This window comes from Branchiostoma lanceolatum, chromosome 3 (assembly GCF_035083965.1).
Source record: "Branchiostoma lanceolatum isolate klBraLanc5 chromosome 3, klBraLanc5.hap2, whole genome shotgun sequence".
NCBI lineage: Eukaryota > Metazoa > Chordata > Leptocardii > Amphioxiformes > Branchiostomatidae > Branchiostoma > Branchiostoma lanceolatum.
Window position 1 is genome coordinate 33005964 of NC_089724.1, and position 22642 is coordinate 33028605.

Below are 22642 nucleotides of genomic sequence, written 5' to 3' on the forward strand. Positions count from 1 at the left end.
TTCTTTCATATATTTGTCTTATATCTCTCCATTTGTGTATATGTATATCTGAAATTACCTTCACCAAGATGGCTATATTTTGGGAAATGTTTGTTTTTAATCACAAAGATAAATCAAGAACGGCTGAACGGATATGATGTGCTGATTTAGTATCTCTTACTAGTAAATTAATGGGATAGGGGCGTGCTATTCCAACAATACACTAGTAAGAGAATTTTAGATGTATCTTATAGTAAATTGATGGGCTAACACAGTACAAATAAAAGTTATCCCAACTTTTCAATCCATCCCTTTTTCTAACAGGCATTATTCTAAGAACTAGATAAATGTAATAAATAAGTGTTCGTAGCTTATCAGCCCGATATGCTTGGCTAAAAACGCGAGACGTAGTGATGCCGTTTTGTGCTACAGAGCGTCATGCTTCTTCATCTCTCTGGGCTAACCCGCCACTATAAGGTTTTGGAATTAAGCATTTTTCTACTTTAACTTTTTCCCACGTTTCATACGCACCACTAGATCCAGTCGGAGCATCATTAGCGACGTTGACGTTGACGTTCCTCTCGGCCACGCTAGGAGACATCCTGGTGACGTAGGTGCGACGTAAGCTGCTGTGTTTGTGCCTCTGTACGGTGATGTAGATCCGCCAGTACAGCACCAGCATCACCTGGAGGGGAGATCAAAATATTACACGCTGATGGGGTATCAAAGGATGTTAGTAGAGTAACGTATTCTTCAAAGCATACTTTGAAATCCCTTCAATGTACGGCAGTGTCCACGGCGCGCTTTGTAAAGCTTGTGTGCTAGCAAAGCTGGTGTGTAACGCCGAAGGGTGGTTATTTGCAGACAACAATTTACAGAAGAGAGTGGCAGACTGTGGTGGCCTGCATCGGCGCCAGCTTAAGAGAGAGAGGAGGGACAGAAAAGAGGGGATGGAAAGAGAGGGAGAGAGAGAGGGGGAAGAGAGAGTGAGAGAGAAAGATACAGACTACATAGATACAGAGAAAAATATAGCTACAGCATATTTCCTGGGTTGGGAAAGAACTTCATTCCTCAGCATACTTCCTTGTCTAAAATTAGCTCTCTTCTGCAATATTTTCTCATGTATGTAATCCATTTATACCCTATAATACAGGGTTAACGTTATCTACAGTACACACTTCGAGATATGCATCACAGTGCGGCGAGATTCCGCGGGACGTTCCGCGGGATAGTGCGAGACGCCCCGCAGGACAGTGCGGGGCGTATCGCGGGATAGTGCAGAACGTATCGCGGGATAGTGCAGAACGTATCGCGGGATAGTGCGGGACGTCCCGCAGGACAGTGCGGGACGCTCCTCGGGATAGTGCGGGACGTCCTGCGGGATTTTAATGTGTGTTCCGCGGGGTTTTCTGGATATCTCGAAAACTTTCGCGGGAGTCCCGCGGTAGGCGGGGCAAATCCCGAGTGTTTTTTTTCTGGGATTCCTGGGACTACGACGCAAATCTTCCAAACGGTATGTTGTATGGTCACCAAATTTTCAGGGGGTGATGTACACGGGAACATTAATCGCTCCTGCAATTTTGGTGTCGTAATATAACGCAATAATCACGTCATTAATGTGATTTTATTGTCTTAAACCGTTATAATGGGAATTCCCGTATTACCTTACAGTATTAACAAATGATCTAACAAAAAAGGATAATATTATCTTATTGATATAAAGTCTGCCATTTTTGATTCTGACCGGTGACGTCATAAAATGTTCATAATATATGAATATGAAATCATGAAAATTAGGGTACATATGATGTTAATAATGTAATAAAGCAATTGTGGTTGAGCTAGAAAACCTTGAAACCTCGATAAGTGAATTTTGTAAAATATCGGAAACCCGTTGCCATGGTAGAACAAAAAATTATAAACATTATCATGAAATTGTTGCTAACAAAATTTTAGGAAAAGTCAAGAAGTTAGTCCTAGCACACGCTGTTCACCAGTCATAGGACGTCAAAGTTGGTGCAGGCACTTTTACCCCCCCTTGTCTAGATTGGGTTAAAATATTATAATTTGGATAAAAAATGTGGCATTCACTTTCATGAAAATCAAACTATTATGAATAAGAGTGAACAGTATTTTCACACAAAAATTGGACCCAAATTTTCGAATGCTCATTTCTTGACAAAGATTGCAGTTGGGACACAAGTTATTGGGTTATCCATATGTCGTCAACAAGACTTTAATTTGTCAAACTTCACTATAGTATTACTAGTACACAGGCATGCAAAACCCGTAAACGTCACATCAAAGTTAAGTCATTGTAACGTCCAATTTTCGTGTTGTGTGTGACGATGAGCAAGTGGCGTATAAGCATACGTAGAAAGCAACCTTGAATGACCATTATGGAAATGGCAAAATAATTGCCGACCATGAAAATCACCAAGAATCTACATCAGAAAGCTCATTGAAAAATTACGAGGCAACCACGTACCAAAGTGATTTTAATTTCTGTTAACATTTGTTGGTTCCCTCGGCAGCTTACTCAGTGCGTCGCCCCATCGCTTCGCATATTCACTCTACAGATTTCCGCGTGGATGCCCTGACGCCAGTTAATTCTTCTTCAGGCGTTTCCTCTGCTTCTGTCCTTGAGGGTTCCATTTGCAGAACTCGGTAATAAGCGAGTAACGTTTTGACCAGATGTCTTTTGATATGCCGCCAGCTCTGACGGCCGTTACATGTTTCCCGTCCGTTCCTTTGGGCATGGGTGATTCTTTGACCTGAAGTCATGTAACACAAACAGTGCAATGGCCTAGTGGGTAGAGCGTTCGCCTTGTATACGGTAGGCCGTGAGTTCCATCTCCGGTCATACCAAAGACTTTAAAAATTGTACATAGTACAGCTTTTCTGCTTAGCACCCAGGAAAAGAGTATGGTAGTTGAACACACACCACTACAGCAGACTAGCCCCCTGCTGGAATGGTTGTACAAACTTGTGTGGCCCAGAAAACACTGAAACAGAGATGGGAGCCGCCTTACAACCATCTAGTGCGGGAATTCGAATGACATTTAACTCAGCCATGTAACAAAAATAAAGCACGGCAGCGTCGTTCCATGTTTCAAGCATGCATGGCTGGTCAATTAACGTCTACGAAAGAAAGCTGATTAGATTAATGTATCAGACGTTTTCTGTGTGATTTAACGCCAACCTTCACTCGACCGAAACGAGGGTCGATATAGACTCCCAACCGTCATCGATCTTTGTCTTAAGTTGTACGTCTAGTTGAGGAAGCTGACAAGAGTAAGGAGTAAATACCCGCCGAGACGGGGGTCGATATAGACTCCCAACCCAAATCTATCACTTGAGTTGCACCTGCCCGTCAAAGCCTAGGTGAGAAATCTGATTAGAGTGACAGACATTATCTGCTTGAGTAAACACCCGCCGTCACCCAGCCGGGACGGGGGTCGATATAGACTTTAAACCATCATAGACCCATTAGTTCAGTCACACGCCCTCAGGAGGTATAGGGGAAATCATCCCAAAGAAGACCATATGCTCGTTCAAAAACTTTATGTGTCTGAGTTCTTTTGCCATTGTGCCAGACGAAACTTTAACTCTCCGATAATCTATAAGTTTTAACCTACCTCCCTAAATTTTTTATAAAGGGCCAGCACGCAATCATTAACTTAAGCTTAAACCGGTCAAGTTGAATCATAAACAAATCTTGCTGCGTTTCTAGGTGTGGTTGCGTATGGCGTTTTTGTACATTGAACTGAAACTATAATCCCTGAAATATTAAAAGGGCTGCACTGTATCCACTCGCCACTCTCAGGCGCAAAGTACCTTAATCCTGTTTTATTACACGCTCCTGTTTCTCTACTTTACGGGTCTCAAAAGGCTTTCTCCTCCGGCCTTCTCCGTGCCTTAAGTTGTGCATTAGCAGCTTTTATCCTGTTTTACTTTACAACCAACGGGGGCGACGTGATCCCAAACGGGCTGTTCTACGTCAGACATGCTTACTGGAGGGCACGTTGTGTTATGGACATTAAACCGCGCTACAGTGCATCTCCCCGCGTCTGTCTTTTATCATCTTTCGGTGTGTGGGCAGAGCTCAGATGGGCTAACGGCGTAGTGTTTAACCTGCGGACCTCATGATCTACGGGTCAGTAGCTGCAGACATGCAACAAATGGTAACGCCCCAAAGGCGTCTCAAAGGTGTGAATTCTAATTTTTCTTTCCTATGGAAGAAACTTCGAGAACAAGTTACTGCTTATCAATCTTAGCACGTATTTCTCGTATGATATACAAGCAATAAATGTTTTTGATGAAGTCTCAAAGAAAAATTACTACGAAGGCGTGTATTCTAAAACATGGAATTATGGGCTTCTAAAAATTAAAACCAATTTTCCAATTTGAATGCAACCAACGATGATCTCATCATCAAACATTTGGTCTGTTGACCAATCAGATATCTCGCTTTAACTGCCTGTATAAGATTATTTTAATCAGATTCTTTAACCTACGAAGAAGAAAATCTTATTCAGTATCTTTCTCCTTTCATCTATCGCTGTTGCGTCAATCAAATGTTTGACCAATCAGGTACCTCGCTGTTAGATGGCTAACAAGTTTACACCCTTTCTGACGTCATTGACTGCTAACTACCGGTGCATCAAATTGATTGAATTTTCGGTTCAACGAATAACTTTCATCTATGAACACTTACGATGGTCCGAATGACGTTCGTCGATTAAGGAGGCTTTCGGCACCGTTGGCATTTTGCACAATGCCGGTGCCACTTCGAGAACATTCTTTGAGAGAAACTTAAAACTTTAAACTTTCGACGGCAAAACTACAGCTGTCTTGGTTTATCAGAGTTAACTCTGTTTCCAACGTTAATAGTAATGTATAGAAATATATAACGATGCCTGATACTTAGAAGCTATGGCGTCGTCGTGTATGGTGATAATTTATTTTAAAAGGATATGTTCCAAGCACTTTAATGAACAAGAAATTACAATTCATCCAAAAAGGCAACATTTGCCTGCAAATTCATAATGCTTACTTTCAAATGTTCTTGGCCAACAAACTACTGCTCTGTTTATTCTTACAGATGGTGACCAGCACCTCAAGGTCTTTCCTGCCACTTGCTACATTATGTAATCGAACACAACAGGGATCTGCTACTTTATCAGTAACCATGGTGACAGCCGTCTTATTTGTTCGGAGAAGAAGAAACAGAAAACAAGTAACATATTTCCCTCCGTGAAGTTAAACATAATACGTTGGGGTATCACGTTAAAATAAATAAAAAGGCATACAAATGTCTAACATATTCGATTTGTTAAAATCTATGCAACGTTTATTAATTTTCTCCGGGAAAAGTGTCATTGGGTTTATAAGCTATTTGATTTTTTTTCAAATTCTTATTTTCCGTGCAGTAATCTAGTCAAATGCATTACGACTTTCATCTTCAGGATTCACTAACCTATTCACACAGTAAAAGCATTAAGTATGATGGCGGAACATCTACGCAATACTATACAGTCAAGTTCAAGGAAAGTCGCTTGAAGCCTCGTAAAGGGAGGTTATCGCGTAGTTCATTAAATGTTATGTTCTGGCGCTAATATGTTAATAAACTGTAGATCATGTCCATTGGTCATTGACTCTAAATGACTGTGGTGTAACCAATAACTATGCAAGCTGATGGAGATGAAACAAGACATATCCAATCAATCCATGGTGAGAGAGAGAGATAGAGAGAGAGAGAGAGAGAAAGAGGGAGAGAGAGAGAGAGAGACAGAGGCTATCAACCAATCAGGTTACGTCTCACGTCGTTACTTTAGGTTCAGAACGCGAGCGAGACAACGACGAATCGAGCGATAGGGGTCCTGCTTTAAGGAGGGTAGTTTAAACATGCTGCAACTTATATAAGAGTACGTGATAAAAAGAAGTGTGTCTGAACCGAGGGGTCAGCATATTTCAACATGGGGCGGACTTACAATAAGTACACGCGCTCGACATGACCGGATATGGCTGATATGGCCTTCCATTAGCAAACGTGTTTTATAATTAGATCATTCAATCTTCGATATCGACGGATGAGGAAGCGGGTGCCAATGGGTGATAAAAACAAAACAAATAACACGTAACGCTATATTATCATTAGGGATGTAGTTGCATAGAAAGATGGAGAGGCCGTTAGGTGTCCACAAATTTGACAGATCTTTACATTTGAAATGCCATTCGGTGAGCGCTCATCAATAATCTCTACGATCTTCCAATAATCTCCCTATGAACATATCTTGCACTGATATTTAATGTCTTTTGATGATCCCGCAGAGATCTTCAAGGTCTTCCAATGATCTTAAACTCATCTTCAAGGTATTTCAATGATCTTACAGTTATCTTCAATGTCTTCAAATTATCTTTCAATAGTCTCTAAGGTCTTTCAATTAACTTTCGATCATCTTCAAGATCTTCCAATGATCTTTCACTCATCTTCAAGGTATTTCAGTGATCTTACAGTCATCTTCAATGTCTTCAAATTATCTTTCAATAGTCTCTAAGGTCTTTCAATTAACTTTCGATCATCTTCAAGATCTTCCAATGATCTTTAACTCATCTTCAAGGTCTTTCAATGATCTTTCAGCCATCTTCAAAGTCTTCCAATGATCTTTAAGAGATATTGCTTGTCAATGACGGTGGCCGATACCAACTACCGCGAACCTTTAACCCATTATTGACGTCACAGTTCCGCTCGACTCACGTGACATAAGCTTCTGGTCAAAACAACTTGAAAAATCGCTTACATTAATTGTGTACGGAAATACAGTGTACACTTTTCACTATGTCAACCATTATTGTTCATGGCTTCTCGGTTCTGTAAAATAAGACCTTTGTCCATGAGGAGGTAAAGTTGGGCACGTTGCAATCATACATACAAAACAGTCTAATGCTTGTCTACGCTAAAGCGCCCCGCAGAGCTCATGCCGTTAACATGTCATTAACACGTGCTCCATTACCAAGGCTATCACAGTAACCTCAGAGTGTGCATGCCAGGCAACGCGAAGGCTGGGACATTGCCACGGCACCGTATGCATGTTATCAGTACCCTGATCTAAATCCGCCGCTACAGGCCTCAAGTTAATAGAGTTGGGTCGACCTTTCGTCTCAATTAGCATGCCTGGCTGCCATCATACATCCAACTTCGTCAGACTTGAGGCGATGTGTTCTTGGCCGCTTTTGTATGCGATACACTGCCGAGAGGTAACCTCGCTGGCTTTGCGATGCAGAATCCAATTTGCAGCAGACCTGCTACCTATTTCAGATAACCTAGAGGTCAACGAGCTTCACCGACGGTCAACAAAGGAAGGTGGTTTAGACCATGGCGCCTACCAAATGTTTTCACACAAACGCACTACTGAAGGGAGCTAGTTCCAATTTGTACAGTTACAAAACTGCTAAGCTTGGGGATAGAGACACGACATCAAAGCCTACCAATGTCGTCAGATCCAACAGAAACCTTTATTCACTTGATCAACTTGAATCATTGACCGGAGTCTTTTACAGACAAGGCGGTGAAGGCAGTAATGCAAGAAGAAAGCGAGCAACAAACTTAGTTTGTAAACTTCAATTCAATAAAGTTGGTTGCTGCGTGTGGTGATAGCTCCGTGAGCAAGCTAGCGGTGATGGCACTGTCGAATGCTGAGCTGGATGATAGAACTGTTAGCTTGACTAAATTCCAGTTCCAATGGTCAGGGCCCTAGAAGCTTGAAGGCCAACACTTTTAAGTCGGGATAATTGGAAACATCATAACCCTGTTGAGTTATGCATGCGTGCCGTCATGGGAGAATTGGACTGTGGCGACTTGTTTTTAGCGACAGGGGATCTTGAGCCCATACTGGACTGATTTTTATATTGATAAAGAATAACGAGCTCCTATTGGTACATCTCATCATGAAAATGGTTCTCTGGAGTTAGAGGTGATCAAAAATTGGGCCTCTTCACGTGGTATCCCATCACAAAAATTTTAGTCACAAGAATGACTAATATCGTCGTAAAGAGGGCCACTAGCTCTAACTCGGGAAGGAGGCCAATATCAGGCCCTGACACGGAGAGATTTGTATAACACAGGCTGAAAGATCTTTTTGGTTTTCTTCGAGTCACTCTGACCTCTGGCGCTGTAAAATCTTTAGCAGTTCGTTTGCTTTGTCATTGAAGAAAGTTTTCCAAGCCTTAAGAAAACCAGGTAGTTTGATGCCCTGTGTACCCAAGGCTTAACTGTCATCATCATCATCTATCGACCCCGGGGGAGGGGGTACGGGGCTTAACTGTAGAAGTATGTATATCTTTCATATCTTGTACTGGAGTGGACATCGATCGCCCCATTTGCTTGGGGTTTACAGGGATTAGTGGTGGTGTCGAATGGCCGAGTAGGATAGACTATTAGAAACGACATCGAGAGGTCACAGGTTAGATTGCTGGCGTCAGTAGCTAGACGTAGCACTTAAATACACGACTTTTCTCACTCCATCTAGGTGTAAAAATGGGAACCTGACTTCAGTTGGGGAGGTAAAAGGTGGCGGAATGAGATGGAGATGGGCTCTGACTTCCTATACCGTGCTCTAGATACGATGCATAACAACATACTGTTCCTACTGCCTCAAAAAGGCTGTGCGACTACGTTAACCTAGTATCTTTACAGAGATTACACAGATAGGGTGGGGTGGATTGTAGATTACACCTATGAGTGGCTATAGGTGGTAACACATGCATCGTGTTCAATGAGAAACATACATCAAGGGTTCTCCTGTTTTGAGGTTCGTCAAGCCTGGATTACATAATGGTGATGTCCTCTGTGCCACAAATGAAATCAATCTCAATTCTCTGGAAATCGCACGGTACTTTAATCTTATTACGTGGCGTCTTCACACATAGACCTCAGAGACGGGACTACAGAATGTCTCTTCCTCTGTCTCTCAGTCTTTCCGCCTTTCAATCCGTCTAGTGTAGAAGTGTGCAAAAGTGTCCTAAAGTGACTCTAAGTAACTTTATTTAGCGAGACAAAAGATGTAATGTACAAGTAGAGTAATTTAGCAGATTACTGCGATACCTATTTGGAATGAATCAACATTTAGCACTATATATATACCCATTACCAAGCATATTCATTTATCAAAAAGAACAATCTATACCAATTTGTTTTTAATCATGCATCTTTCGAACGACAACCAATAGCGGATAGTACTTTGAATGTAAAATTGACGTATTGTGGAACAGCAAAGAAGAAAGAAACATTCGCGGTGGTTCTATTTTCGTAATTTTAAAGAGAGTGACATGGCGAATCCATATTTTCGTGCTACAGTTTTCTTCCGACTGCGAACTTAGGAAACTGCAAAAATCTCTTCGCCCCAACCGCGAAATAAAATCCCCGCGAAAAGAAATCAAAATATCAGTACCTAGATCAATATGCATAAATTATCTCAACTTCATCCGCTGTTTACATTTCACTCAGCCTCACTCGTTTATAGTCAGTGAAGCAAACCGGAACTAATCTTATAACAATTTCAGCTTTTTCTCCCCGGAGAAGCAAGGAAATTGGCTATTATAGATTTGTATACGTGACGCGAGTGGAAATATTACGTTTATAAAGTTTATTACAACACCATTCACAGGGTTCTAGTTTACTGCTTTTATGTTCATGTTCCTCTTCTTCTTCCGTTCCAAAAAAATAAGGTCAATGACCTTAACCAGACGGCTGTCACCATGGTTACTGGTAGAGTCGCCCAGTCCTCTTCAGCTATCTAACCCAACGGATCTTAACGCGAGACTTCATGCACATGTGACGTCAGCGATAGGTCAAAGGTTATTGGAAGTCGATATCATCCACATCTACATCTACATTAAGTTAGGGGTAAAGTAGGGGGGGGGGTGAGATCCCGGGCTTAGGCGGGCAGGCAGGCAGGGATGGTGTAAAACTTGAGGTCGTGGCTCCCCCGGGTGCGCCCCTGGGCTGGTTTCAGCAAACTGTAAGTGTCTATGTTAATATAGTTGTTAACAAGTTTGTAGAAGAAGATGAGGCGGGCGTTTCTCCTCCTTTCAGAGAGAGAAAAGAGGCCACTGCAGGTCGTTGAGCATTTGTGTCACTCTTCTAGTCCGCCGGAAGTCATTTAGGTCCATCGAGGGTGACTTGACACGAATGTACCAGATTGCCAGAGCAACTGCTTTTAAGGGAGCACACCCCAGTTTATTTTGGGTCTCAATTCGAGGTTGCACACCCTCGACTCTAGCTACCGTCTCTTCTAGGAAATACTTCTAAGTCATAACAACTGTGAATGAAAATGAAGGATATGCCTTTAGCTATAAGAACAACCTAGTTTTAGTTTCTTCAACCTTAATAATTATAGTAAATGTTACTAAATTTCTGTCAAAAATGATTCGCAAAATTGGGCCTGTTGACGTGGTATTAAACCCATCACAAAAATTTTAGTCACAAAAATGACTTATATCGTCGTTGAGAGAAAACTCTTAGGTATAGTCAGAAATTATGAAAGAAATCCTAATACTGAGAACACGTCACTAAAAGAACGAAACAGCAGTCAATTTGGGGCAAAAAGGCGGATTACATTCAACGCGGACGGTTACCTTGAAGTAAAGCTCAGGCCCAAAATCAAATTTCACCCGTAACACATCAATTCTTACGCTTTTCATCCACGTTAGCATTTATATTCACCCCTCAGCAGATAATGAAAAATGTGATCTTAATCCTCGACCCTCGAATCCCTTTCGTCACTTTTTTGCCGCATTGGTATGCGTACCGTTAATTAAAAGTGCCAAGCGTGTCAAAGGCAAATGCTGTGATATCCAAGGTTAATTGATACTTCCCAATCGCAAACCCATCCCATTCAATTACTCTCATCAAGTCAATTAGCTTTTAAACATCTGCGATGACGCTGTCTGCAGTCAATCTGGCGACAACTTCAGTGGATGATTCGTATAATAAGAATTGAATGAAGATTACATCAACAGAATATTGACTATTCGGTATGTCACGCACGACACATTCATCGAGCTACAGCAATTAGGGGTGCATGTTCCGGATTTCCATATCGTTCGTTCGTCCGTTCGTTCGTTCGTTCGTTCGTTCGTTGATCCCAAAAGTGCCTAGTGGAACACCGGGTAGCACGTTTCCTTGCTATTTCAGTAGCAGGGTAAATAACTAAAGGGGTAAATTTTTACAAGGAGTGGTTGCTAGCCCTTCTTCTTTAGCGTGCACCTCCTCGAACATGTCACCCACATTTTACGTCCCTTCCGAAAGACGGGTGCAGCCCCAACCGAGATGTCCTAACCCCGAGACTTGAACCGGGGTCTCTAATTGGAACCAGGAGCTCAATTATGGGACTGGTACCAGTCGGGCCATTTCTAAATCAGCAACTTTCAATTGAAGCCGACAGGCGTGTCAAAGACGAAGGCTATACATATGATATTCATGATTTATTATTATTGATGATTATTACTTCCCACTCACAGTCAGAACCCTTTTAGTTACTCTTAGTTACTCTTATCTAAGCAATTAGCTTTTACATCAGCGTGTTTTTTTAACAATAATTCTGGCGCCAACGGACTTGATGTCTCTCTTTTAGCTCGTCTTCGTCTGACATTTTGTTTTGCTTTTAATGTCAGGCCTGCATTGGAAATGGAGACTGGTGTCGTGTTAAATCACTTCCTTCCAAACCACTTAAGGTTTTAGAAACTTTTGCCGTCTGTTCGTCTGATGAAGTTTCTTACTTAATAATATTCAATATTATTTCAAGGAGGGATTAGAGTTCCGTGAATATTCTTCTATGAAGATGGTGAAACCGTGGATGGGGTTGAAAAAAATATAGAGATTTTACTTTAATAGAGGCTTTGCTCAATATAACGTTGCTTTTTTATGTCATTATAAATTCTAACAAGGTATCTATTTTGCATACCTTGTGTACTTTCATGTACAAAGAATGCATATAATTGATTGCGACTGTGTAAGATCTTAAACGATTGCAGATGCAGAGCACAGTGAATGGTGATGATGTGCATGTTCCGAATGCCACAGCAAGTACATTTTATGGATGACTCTGTAGACTTCAAATCAATCCGATGCGAGAACACGAAAAAAAAGACGGGAGAAGAAAAAAGGAGGGCTAGATTTTTTCGATAGAGACGGTAAGAGACCATAAACGAATGTGAAGCGACAAAACATGGTATCACGGTCAAAGTCGTTTATTTCTGGTTTCAATAAGCGTAGAAAGTGACACCAGTGAGGTAGCTTATAATTAGTATTACTTCAACTTCGCTCACTTCTACGACTTTCGAACTAGTTTCACTTCTACAACTACACTCATAGCTTCCTCACTGGTGTCACGTCTTGTCATGTGCATGTGACCATCAACAGGGGGAACGAAAATTATTGTTGTTTTTTCCCCCAAAATTTGGTGACAATCAAAGAGGGTGGATCTCATCCATAGAATTTACTTGACGTGACCTAATGGAGTGAAGCAAACTCATGTATCATCATGGAAGCTCATCTGTGTTGGTAGTAATCATGATACAGTGCTAAACTTTCTTCAAACACTAAGGTACTCACGGATCGAATTCAGTGGGCGTTATAAACTTCCTGGCACGTTTGACCAATTGCTGACGTCATGTATCCGTAATGACACGTGTCAATAAAGCCACGTGTCTGTAACTCTCGCGAGTTTACGTTCGGCAGTGATTGGTCATTATTGACCCTGAAGAGGGTGACAGTGGTCGTCGAAAATTTGATCCGTGAATACCCTAGTGTTGGAAGAAGGTTAAGCACGGTATTATAAAACTCATGTATTATTATATCCTACCAGCATGGGTATGTAGAAGGCACCGAGTGTTGAGTAGATGGTGTATCCCACGTCTTGATTGATAAGACAAGTCTCCCCGTCATACTCGTTCCCATCTCCCCAACCCAGCAAGGCAGGGACAGAAATCAGAGCTGCATGGGTACACACAAAACTATCAGAACATACAGCTTTCAAATCATGGGTTATGTACATGGGTACATACAAAACTCTCAAATCATGGGTTATGTGAATGGGTGCACACAGAACTCTTAGAACATATAGCTTTCAAATCATGGGTCATGTGCATGGGTGCACTCAAAATTCTCAATTAATGGGTTATGTGCATGGGTGCACACCAAACTTCAAAATCATGGGTTATGTGCATGGGTACACACAGACTATAAAAGCATGGGTTATGTACATGGGTACACACAGAACTCTCAAATCATGGGTTATGTGCATGGGCACACACAAAAACCCACAGATCAAAAGGCTTGCAAATAATGGGTTATGTGTATGGGTACACACAAAACTCAAGGGTTATGTGCATGGTACACGCAGAACTCTCAAATAATGGGTTATGTGCATGAGTACACACAAAACTCTTAAATCATGGGTTATGTGCATGGTACACACAAAACTCTTAAATCATGGGTTATATGCATGGGTACACACAAAACTCTTAAATCATGGGTTATGTGCATGGGTACACACAAAACTCTAAAATCATGGGTTATGTGCATGGGTACACACAAAACTCTTAAATCATGGGTTATGTGCATGGTACACACAAAACTCTTAAATCATGGGTTATATGCATGGGTACACACAAAACTCTTAAATCATGGGTTTTGTGCATGGGTACACACAAAACTCTTAAATCATGGGTTATGTGCATGAGTACACACAAAACTCTTAAATCATGGGTTATGTGCATGGGTACACACAAAACTCTTAAATCATGGGTTATGTGCATAGGTACACACAAAATTCTTAAATCATGAGTTATGTGCATGGGTACACACAAAACTCTAAAATCAAAGGATATGCGCATGGGTACACACAAAACTTTCAAATCTTTTGGATATGCGCATGGGTACACACAAAACTTTCAAATCAGTTGGTTATGTGCATGGGTACACACAAAACTTAGATGATTAAGGCATCACCTTTTGATATACTACATATTGCAATCAGAACATGTCGTTGGGGTATGAACTGCCAAAATGTATCCCCATTTCTGTAAAGTAAATAAACCATATTCTAATATATATTTCTACTAATTCCGTACAGCCCATAGGAGAAACCCTAATTTCCTGTTACCTTGGAATGCAAGTCGACATAGCCTTTAGTTAATTGTTGCAGTTTTCTCTGCCATTAGGAAAGCGGTAAGAATTAATCACGTTTTTTTTATAAAGCCATCCCAAACTAACTCGGGCAAGAAACTCATTACAAGTTTGAAGTGCTATCCAACTGCCAATGTAGGCTTAGCATGTGGATACCCGAGTGCTCGCTATATTAACTTTCTATACATTACGTTATGGGCAAATTCTAACGTCACTGTCTAGTAATCTCTGTGTAGTATAGTCTCTTCAACAGCCCCATATACTTCTTAACGCGTACTAGGGATACAAACTAGAAATCGTACCCAACAAATCCATTTTCCGGTGCTTTAACGTCGTACAAGTTATGGGAGGAAATCCTAACGTCAGAGAGAGTAATGCCTCTCCCATAAGGTCTTTTCAACAGGAAACACTTCTTAAAACGAACTTCAGTTCCAAGCCGTACTCGTCAAATCCTTTAATATAACATATTCTGGCACCTTGACGCCGTGTAAGTAAAGGGCGGATGCTAACGTCATTGTGGACTACGTAATGACTCTCCTATATGGTCTTTTCAACAGGAAGCACTTCATATACGTCTTAACACGTAGTACCGTAGAATTCTGCTCAACAAGTCCCTCAAAATAATACCATTCATTTTCTGGCACATTGAGACTTGTTCACAGAAGCCCTTATAGCAGTACTAGCTCAACGTGGGTATATAGAGGCTATAAAGGGAAGGCAGTAGGGACGGCGAGTGCGTGCGCAGTTTACCAAATGACATGTAACTCCTAATACAACTCTAAATTGTAGGGGCAAACCTATTGCACTGGGACGATAAAGGAAGACCTGGGAATCCATCAGAAGCCCCCATTTCCGCTTCATTCTAGCCCTTAACTATTTCACAATCACAATTAGCACTACTGCCTTCCTCGTAAATTGGGAAAACTGCGGATGTCATCAATTATTGTCATTCTGTAGAGGCCATGGTGACCAGGAATTTAAAGTCTTGGTCACCGATTTAAAACTTACAGCCTTGAGTAATCAAGAAACTTTCAACATGCAAGGGAACAGAAAGTTATAATCATAACTTAGAGCTTTGTGTCTTTTCGTCCGGATTAAACCCAAAAACTGCGATTTTTAGTAGGATAATCCATCTTTCAACCAACGGTATTGAAATTGGACAGATGTGCGACTGTAATTTACACATTATTTCAAGTATTTCTCAATCGTGCAATTAGTTTTAGCAGTTGAAAGCATCCATACATTATAGCACGAAACAACTTTTGACAAATAGCTAGCCATCTAGTTTTTAAAGACTTCAAATACTTCAAAACAAGTTCTGTTAAGAATGTCGCAGATTTTCTTGACGTTTTATAGGTAGTTGAAAAGGTATAACATTATTTTACCATTGAACTCGAGGTCTCCATATATAGAACCACACAAATGTTCACCCTAGAGCTAACGGAACAAGACATAACGTTATAGTCAGATGAATGAGTTAATCTACACGGACGCTCCTTTTAGCCTCAAGAGGTGTCCATTTGGACCTGGGAAATTGCACTGCATGGATCAATACTAGGGCGGACGCGGAGGGATACAAAATTGTTTACCTCAGACATGAACACACATTGCCCGAACCTCACCGGCTCCGCATCATAAATTAGTACAGTTACACTGCGAAGAAAGGATTACGCTTTATGGCCCGAAGAATATACTAATCTATCTGGAAGTACTTTGGGGTGTCTATCCCACCCTGATTGCATTGGGGGATCAATAGGAAACGTGGACGGATAGATAAAGCTGTGCCTCCGTATAGACCTATAATGCCTCTACGTGACTTACTTCACGTTGTAAATCAGTGTAATTGGACGTATTTTATGTAGGGATTACAATGGATAAAAGGTGGATCAGTACGGATAGCAATTTCGGAGAAATACTGGCCCCATCGTGATGACTCAGTCAACTTGAGGGTGGCGGATTCATCCAACCGTGATCTTGAAATGGACCCTTTACGTTTTGGCCAACTATCAACGTAGGTCGTAAAGTTCCTGGACATTTTCAGGCTGGCGTCCGTCCAGGTTTTTTTTTTTTTTCACCGTGACCGTTGAGAGACCGTTGAATAGTGAAAAAATTGAAAGATGTCCCAACTTTTTTTTTTCAGTCAGTGATCAATGGTCTCCAATATCTTCCAATGATCTCGTTGATCTTTTCAATAATCTTTCAATGATTTTCAATGCCTTTGATGATCTTTCACTGATCTTCAATGACTTCCAATCATCTTTAACTTGTCTCCAAGGTCATCCAAAGATCTCTCAAATATCATTCAATGACTCCGTGACCAAGGTTTTTGGTCGCTCATCATTGAGATAATTGAAAGATCATTCATCATTGGAAGACCTTGAAGAACATAGAGGGCTTACCAAAAGGCAGTTGAGGAATGCAAATATTTGGACACTAAACGGTTTTCCAACAGCCTTCCACCTGGATAAATGGGGCCTATTGCGTTTAATATTGCATCTTTTTCAACAGGTAGTATGTGATAGCATTGCCTTCAAAATCACCACAGCCAATGCACCAGCTGGTCGTTTGGTTGACTTACCGGAGAAACTGGTCCGTTCGTCATTACGTGAGCAGAACGTTTATACCAGTACTATGGGATGGTGACTGTATTGGCGAAGGTGTCATCCAGGTAGAAAGTTATATTCAACAATCATTATGTAACCATCCGGGCAACAACCCCACCCTTGACAATGACTCGGAATAATACGTCAGATTCCGTGCACGCATTGGCATCAGACTATTACCCTGTTTGATCAACCGAAAACACCACAAATCGTTTTCCATATCTTGGTCCAAGCGCAATTTATCTTCATTTCTGAGAAAGTAGGTTTCGAAGACCCTAGGACAAGATGCACTAGGAACTGAATGTCAATAGCCTTGCAAACGTACTATACAGCAGGTGCTACGGAATGTATGAGTTTACCATGTAGTGGGTTGGCCTGCATATACTTGGATATCTCAAACTTTTTGATAAAAAAAAGGTATAAGCCACGTCGGTGATGAACTTTAGCAAGCTGATCAAATAATCACCGCTGAAAAATGAAAATGACAAAATTTCAATGACATATGCAATATCGAATAACAATACATGTGGACTGGGCAGTCCGATATAGAATAGAAGGTGTAAAACAACATCATATTCACAATTGTGAATTGTGTTTTGAAGGGTTCGAAACCGTAGCTACCTTACAAAGGTTCAGTCAAATCTAACGCGTCTCGAATGTACAGTCCATTTTGGTTAAAATCGAATTTTTGGTTAAAATTCGAAGTTTCTTACGACAGGAAAGGTGAGTAGCAGGCTTGTTCGGGTAGATTGTTCGTGTCGAGTATAAAGCCTACTATAGGCAGGAACCTGTCTTTTGCAGAGAGGGTTTGCTCGTTGGTGATTTGTAGGCAGGTCAGTGTAATATATAATAGAAAACGGCTGACGGTTTTGCATCGCCACCCGCGGATACAGCATTGGCTTCGGACTACAAAACGTGTAAATAAACTTTCATTTAAGCTGCCAGTACCAATGCGACCAGTTCCAGTGATGTGTCGCATAAGAATAAGGTCAAACACTAAGGGGCCAAAATCAACATTGACCTACGACTTCGGAACACCTACCCACATACAAAATGTCATTGCAATCCATCCAGATGTTCTTAAATCATGTTGAACAAGAATATATATGGAAACACTATTACACACACTGACATAAACACAGGCAGACGCGCCAAAACAATACCTCCATTTTTCACGGAGGTAATGAAAGGCTTTTAGCATCGAGTTGTGGCGCGAAGCGGCATCTCAAGCTTGCATGTAACCAGGGAGAGAGCTATTTCTTAGAAGCCCGCATTATCTCTTGTTAGTCTTCCCTCCTTCGGATTCCTCGTTGTGTTTTGAATGCCTTTGATAACATTTGTCAGTATGTTTTAGTACTATACAACGGAATTACTGTACAACCACGCGGTCGCTTTTGTTGGGATTAATCTGATAACCTTTGGAAGCCGGATGTCCTTAAAATGTGCTTTCAAAATACACCGGAGAATTACTGAGCTGTCGCATTTGGAACGGCTGCATCTGATCAAAATTCATGTCTACTCTGTGTGTTTCTTTCCTCGGAATGTACAAAATAGTTACTGTATTCCAGTGATATCGCGTCTGTAAAAATTGAATCTAATCATACAGTGTACCCGATGGCTGTATGGAACTTGGAAAGATGGAGTTGGAAAATACCAATGAATGCCGTCCTATTACATTCGTGAAAAAATTATTTGATGTTCTTGTCCACCGAATGTTTCTATCAATATGACACTTGATCAGATGCTCCTTTAAAACACGAGATAACAACATGACTGTGCTATCAATGTTATGAAATGCATTTGATTTTTACCCATCAAATGTCTATATATATGAAGCATTGTTAGATGATTTATGAAATATTTTTAAGAAGAATGATATTATTGTACTATCGCATTTCTAAACTTTATCTGATTGTTTGTGCCCATGTAAGGCCTACGTCTACACGGAGCTTGTCTGACTAATGTCTATATATATCAAGTATTCCTATATGATTTATGAAATATCTTTAAAAAAGAGCTACTATCGCGATTTTCAAATCATATCTGATTTTATTTGTGCCTAATATCTACATGGAGCTTCTTCATATTCTCTTATAACATACAAAAGAATCACATCCCTGCACTGATATGATTGCCTTCGCTCGAACTTGCGGCGCTGAAATGGCCGAATGTCCCTCTATATATGCAATCGTTGGTGCTATTTGACCAGAATTGGGTGATGCCCCCCCGGCTGATGAAGTTTGGCCTATACCTCTCGCACGTAGGGTGCTATGTAATTGTCTAATACATCCCCGTGGATCAGAATCATGGAAGGGTGCCGTCATGTCAATTTTGCCAGCGCTTATTTCTACTGGTATACCTCTCATGTTTCAAGGGTACGGTGTCTTCAAATATAGAAATCGATTGGGCTGCGGCTGCACTGAAGTGTTTTTTTTTTTTTTAAGATTACAAAACTATGTCGAAAACAGGTGACAAACAAGCTGCTAGTGGGCCGAAAACCATAAGTCCATACACCACTTCTTCCTTGCACCAAAATCTCACAAAGTACCTTAGCATGTCCAGGACAAGAAAATACAAAAACCAAAAGTTCTGCTTCATTATCAAGGTTGCACACCAAGCGGTTCAAAAATCGACCTTGACCTTTGATTTCCCAACACCATTCTATACATCCCCCTCCCCTTTGTTCTCTTTAACACAACTGTTTGAGAAAATGATTTTTAATTACTATATATAGGCAAGTGTAAAATACCTAGTTGGGAAAGGTAGATATAATTATGCTGAAAAGCTTCTATGTGTGTATTTTCCCACTGAATCCAATAGTTAAGGCCTCATATGGTCACAGGCATGTCTACCGTGTAGTAGGAAATATAAGACAGGAAATGTGACAACCTTTGATAACCAGGAATCTTTGACCTAACTTCCTGCCAGTGCCCTGTGCGATGTGTGTAGTATGTGAAACATAAATAACTGTGGAAACACAAACGGACAGACATACACACTCAAAACAATCAAATCCATACCTTCGCTTCAAGGATGCAAAAAATGACCTTGGATTTTTGTGATAATTTTCTCTTATCTTTACTGCCAGACGACATCCAGTTGTTTACCCCCACATGTTGACAGTAGGTGTTGCTGACAGATTCATAATGTCTCTTGACCCTTATAACCTGATCATTCGACTTGCCTGGGATGTGGGATATTTTTTGGAGAGCGGAAACATAAACATACATACGTACAGACAGACAAGCAAACAAACACACCACTAAACTGATAACTTTACTTGGGACCGGAAGAAAAGAAATTGTAGAAACTAAAACTTTACACCCGACGGTCACCGTTTGGTCTGAATACCGCCGCTTATGGTTATCACAAGACTGGTGACTCATAATCTATTGTTCCTCGTGGAGCACTTAATGATGTGTACAAAGAGCCGACAAGCCGCCCCCTTAAGGTTTAAAGGCACCATCAAACACAAAAGCACCTTAAGAGCTTTAACAAGAGCAATAAAAGCAGTATATCATAACAATATTACCCGCAGGCACGACATGCTTATACGTAAGTTAAATCAAATAAATGAGGGGCTTCAATCACAGGGTTATAGGCAACATCAAACACCAAGATCCTTATATTCATTTAAAGGTCATTACTAAAAGGCTACGTTGACTTATATGGATGACACCCGCACAAGAGCATCAATTTTCGTCCGTTTCTAAAATATGATCGATATGGCAGCCATACTGTAAATTTTACAAAGAAGCTGGAAAATCGGTAAATACATGCCGTAAATTGCAAAAGAAAATATTGGGAAAGGGTTACTAATGTTTAACAATGTATTTCGAGGCATGAGCGAAGTCTTCCAAGAAGATGTGAAAGAACAAAAATAAGGAAGCTTTTTTTGGCCCAACTTTCCTTCGCACGCTCCCATGACATTTGAAGTGCCCAGTAGATGGCAGACATATAATGAAATCAGTATGATCTAATGCCCATGCATCATAACAATATTGTCCACAGGCATGACATGAATGAATTATACTCATCCCTAATCTAATCAAGGCAAACAGCGCGTTCGTGTATGAAAGATAACATGGAGTTGAAGGTCCCTGTGATTGACAGAACTTTGAAAATATGAACAGCTGCAACCGCCAGATATACCCGACCTTCAGTTGTTAATCTGGATAACTAATGCATCGGTCTAAATAACGACCCGTCCATGTGGCACGAGTTATTTCTCTTCTCTACCGACACAATATTCGCAAATTTTCCGTCGTGTGTAAAGTTGTCGTAATATTTTAACAGGGAGGGGTTGCTAGGCCCTTAGGCCATGCCCTTCAACGTGCTTAAGGCACCTATTCAAACACTGAACCCCCTTTTACGTCCCTTTCTGAAGACGGGTGCAGCCCCAACCGAGATGCTCTTCCCAGGTATGAACCGAGGTCTCCCAGTTACCAACTAATTGGCACCAGGAGCTCAACTGTACATGTGATGCTGCTATCAGTTCAGCTACAGGGACATCCCCGCATCTTACTACCAGTAACAGCATCCAGGAGATCATTGATAAGGTTGGACAATAGAAGACCCAAGATTGATCCATGGGGTACCCCTATGTTGATTGCAATAGGATCTGATGTACACCAGTTAAGTTACACATATTATTGTGGATGTATTTTTTCATTCAATATATGTTAAGTTATTTTTGTATCCTGATTTGTAATGATTTGTAAAAGCTCCCTTGGAAATCAGTTTCTCAGTTAACTGAAGGGACTACCCTTAAGATTAAAAGATAAATAAATAAATGAATTTGCCAAAAAGTGACCTACCTGATATGATCCAAACCACAGACACTAACATCAGCATGACGCGAGACGTTCGGTGAACTCGGTAGGATAGTGGATGAGATATTGCCAGGTATCTGCAAAACAAATATGGACAATTTTGAGATTTTGTGTAAAACATTGTTCTGACCTTCCAAAAAGTTGTGCGTATATGTGTGTGTGTGTGTGTGTGTGTGTGTGTGTGTGTGTGTGTGTACTTGCGTGCTCCAATTGTCAGAGTAAGATATAAAGACAAAGTTTCAGGACCCAAAAACGTTTTTAAAGTTAGACCCCCCCCACACACAAAATCGAGAAAATACTGTTGATACCCTGTTTTGGATACATTCTGAAAGAGTGTTCAGTTTTTAAAGTGGAAGAAGAAGAAGAAAGAAAACATTGATTGATAACTAATACAGGCACCTTTGACTTTTACTCCCTGTCACTCTACGTGTGACGTGACTTTCATCTTAAAATAAGTGCACAAACAGACAAGCAAACAAAAAGACAAAAAGAAGACAATACCTCCGTTCACAGAGTAAAAGGAGAATAATATGCTATTAGGATTGCTCCTGAAGCGTCGCCAAAAACATACAGAGAAAGAGAGGGAGAGAGAGTATGTGTATGCATCATTCCGTATGTCAAGGTGTTATTACAAATTGATGTGATATTTTCCAGCTTCTTAATCTACAACCACAGTGAAAGTATTACGTTTTTATGATCAACTTTCAAATCCCAGATTATCTGTCAAAATGTTCTTTTATTACGTCTGCCATACAATAGCCTCTAATCGTGTCATAAATATATATGACATAATCAGATTAGCATACATGTTACTGTCAACGGGCGATCGTAAGAACAACGACTTGGATAATAAATAAGTCTTTATCTGCTATCCAATTTGTAATATTCAATGGAATGGTTTTAGCCTTCCCTTATATTAGTGTACATGAATCTATGTACAGAATCCATCCATCGGTCCATATATCCATCCATCCATCCATCCATATTCATTCGTCCATGTAATCGTTGATGGAATAGCCTTGGAAAATGCAGGCATG

The 22642-nt window shown here is 40.7% G+C and overlaps 1 protein-coding gene across 1 annotated transcript in view; it reads right to left on the reverse strand.

Moving 5' to 3' along the window:
- The window catches only part of LOC136431488 (5-hydroxytryptamine receptor 1D-like), a 39296-nt gene that overhangs the window by 1357 nt on the left and 15297 nt on the right, over nt 1-22642 (reverse strand). The window contains exons 3-5 of the mRNA XM_066422879.1: nt 21591-21682; nt 12846-12976; nt 511-664 (exon numbers count right to left, since the gene is read on the reverse strand). Of these exons, the coding sequence (XP_066278976.1) occupies nt 511-664; nt 12846-12976; nt 21591-21682 (377 nt within the window). The remainder of the gene's footprint in view (nt 1-510; nt 665-12845; nt 12977-21590; nt 21683-22642) is intronic.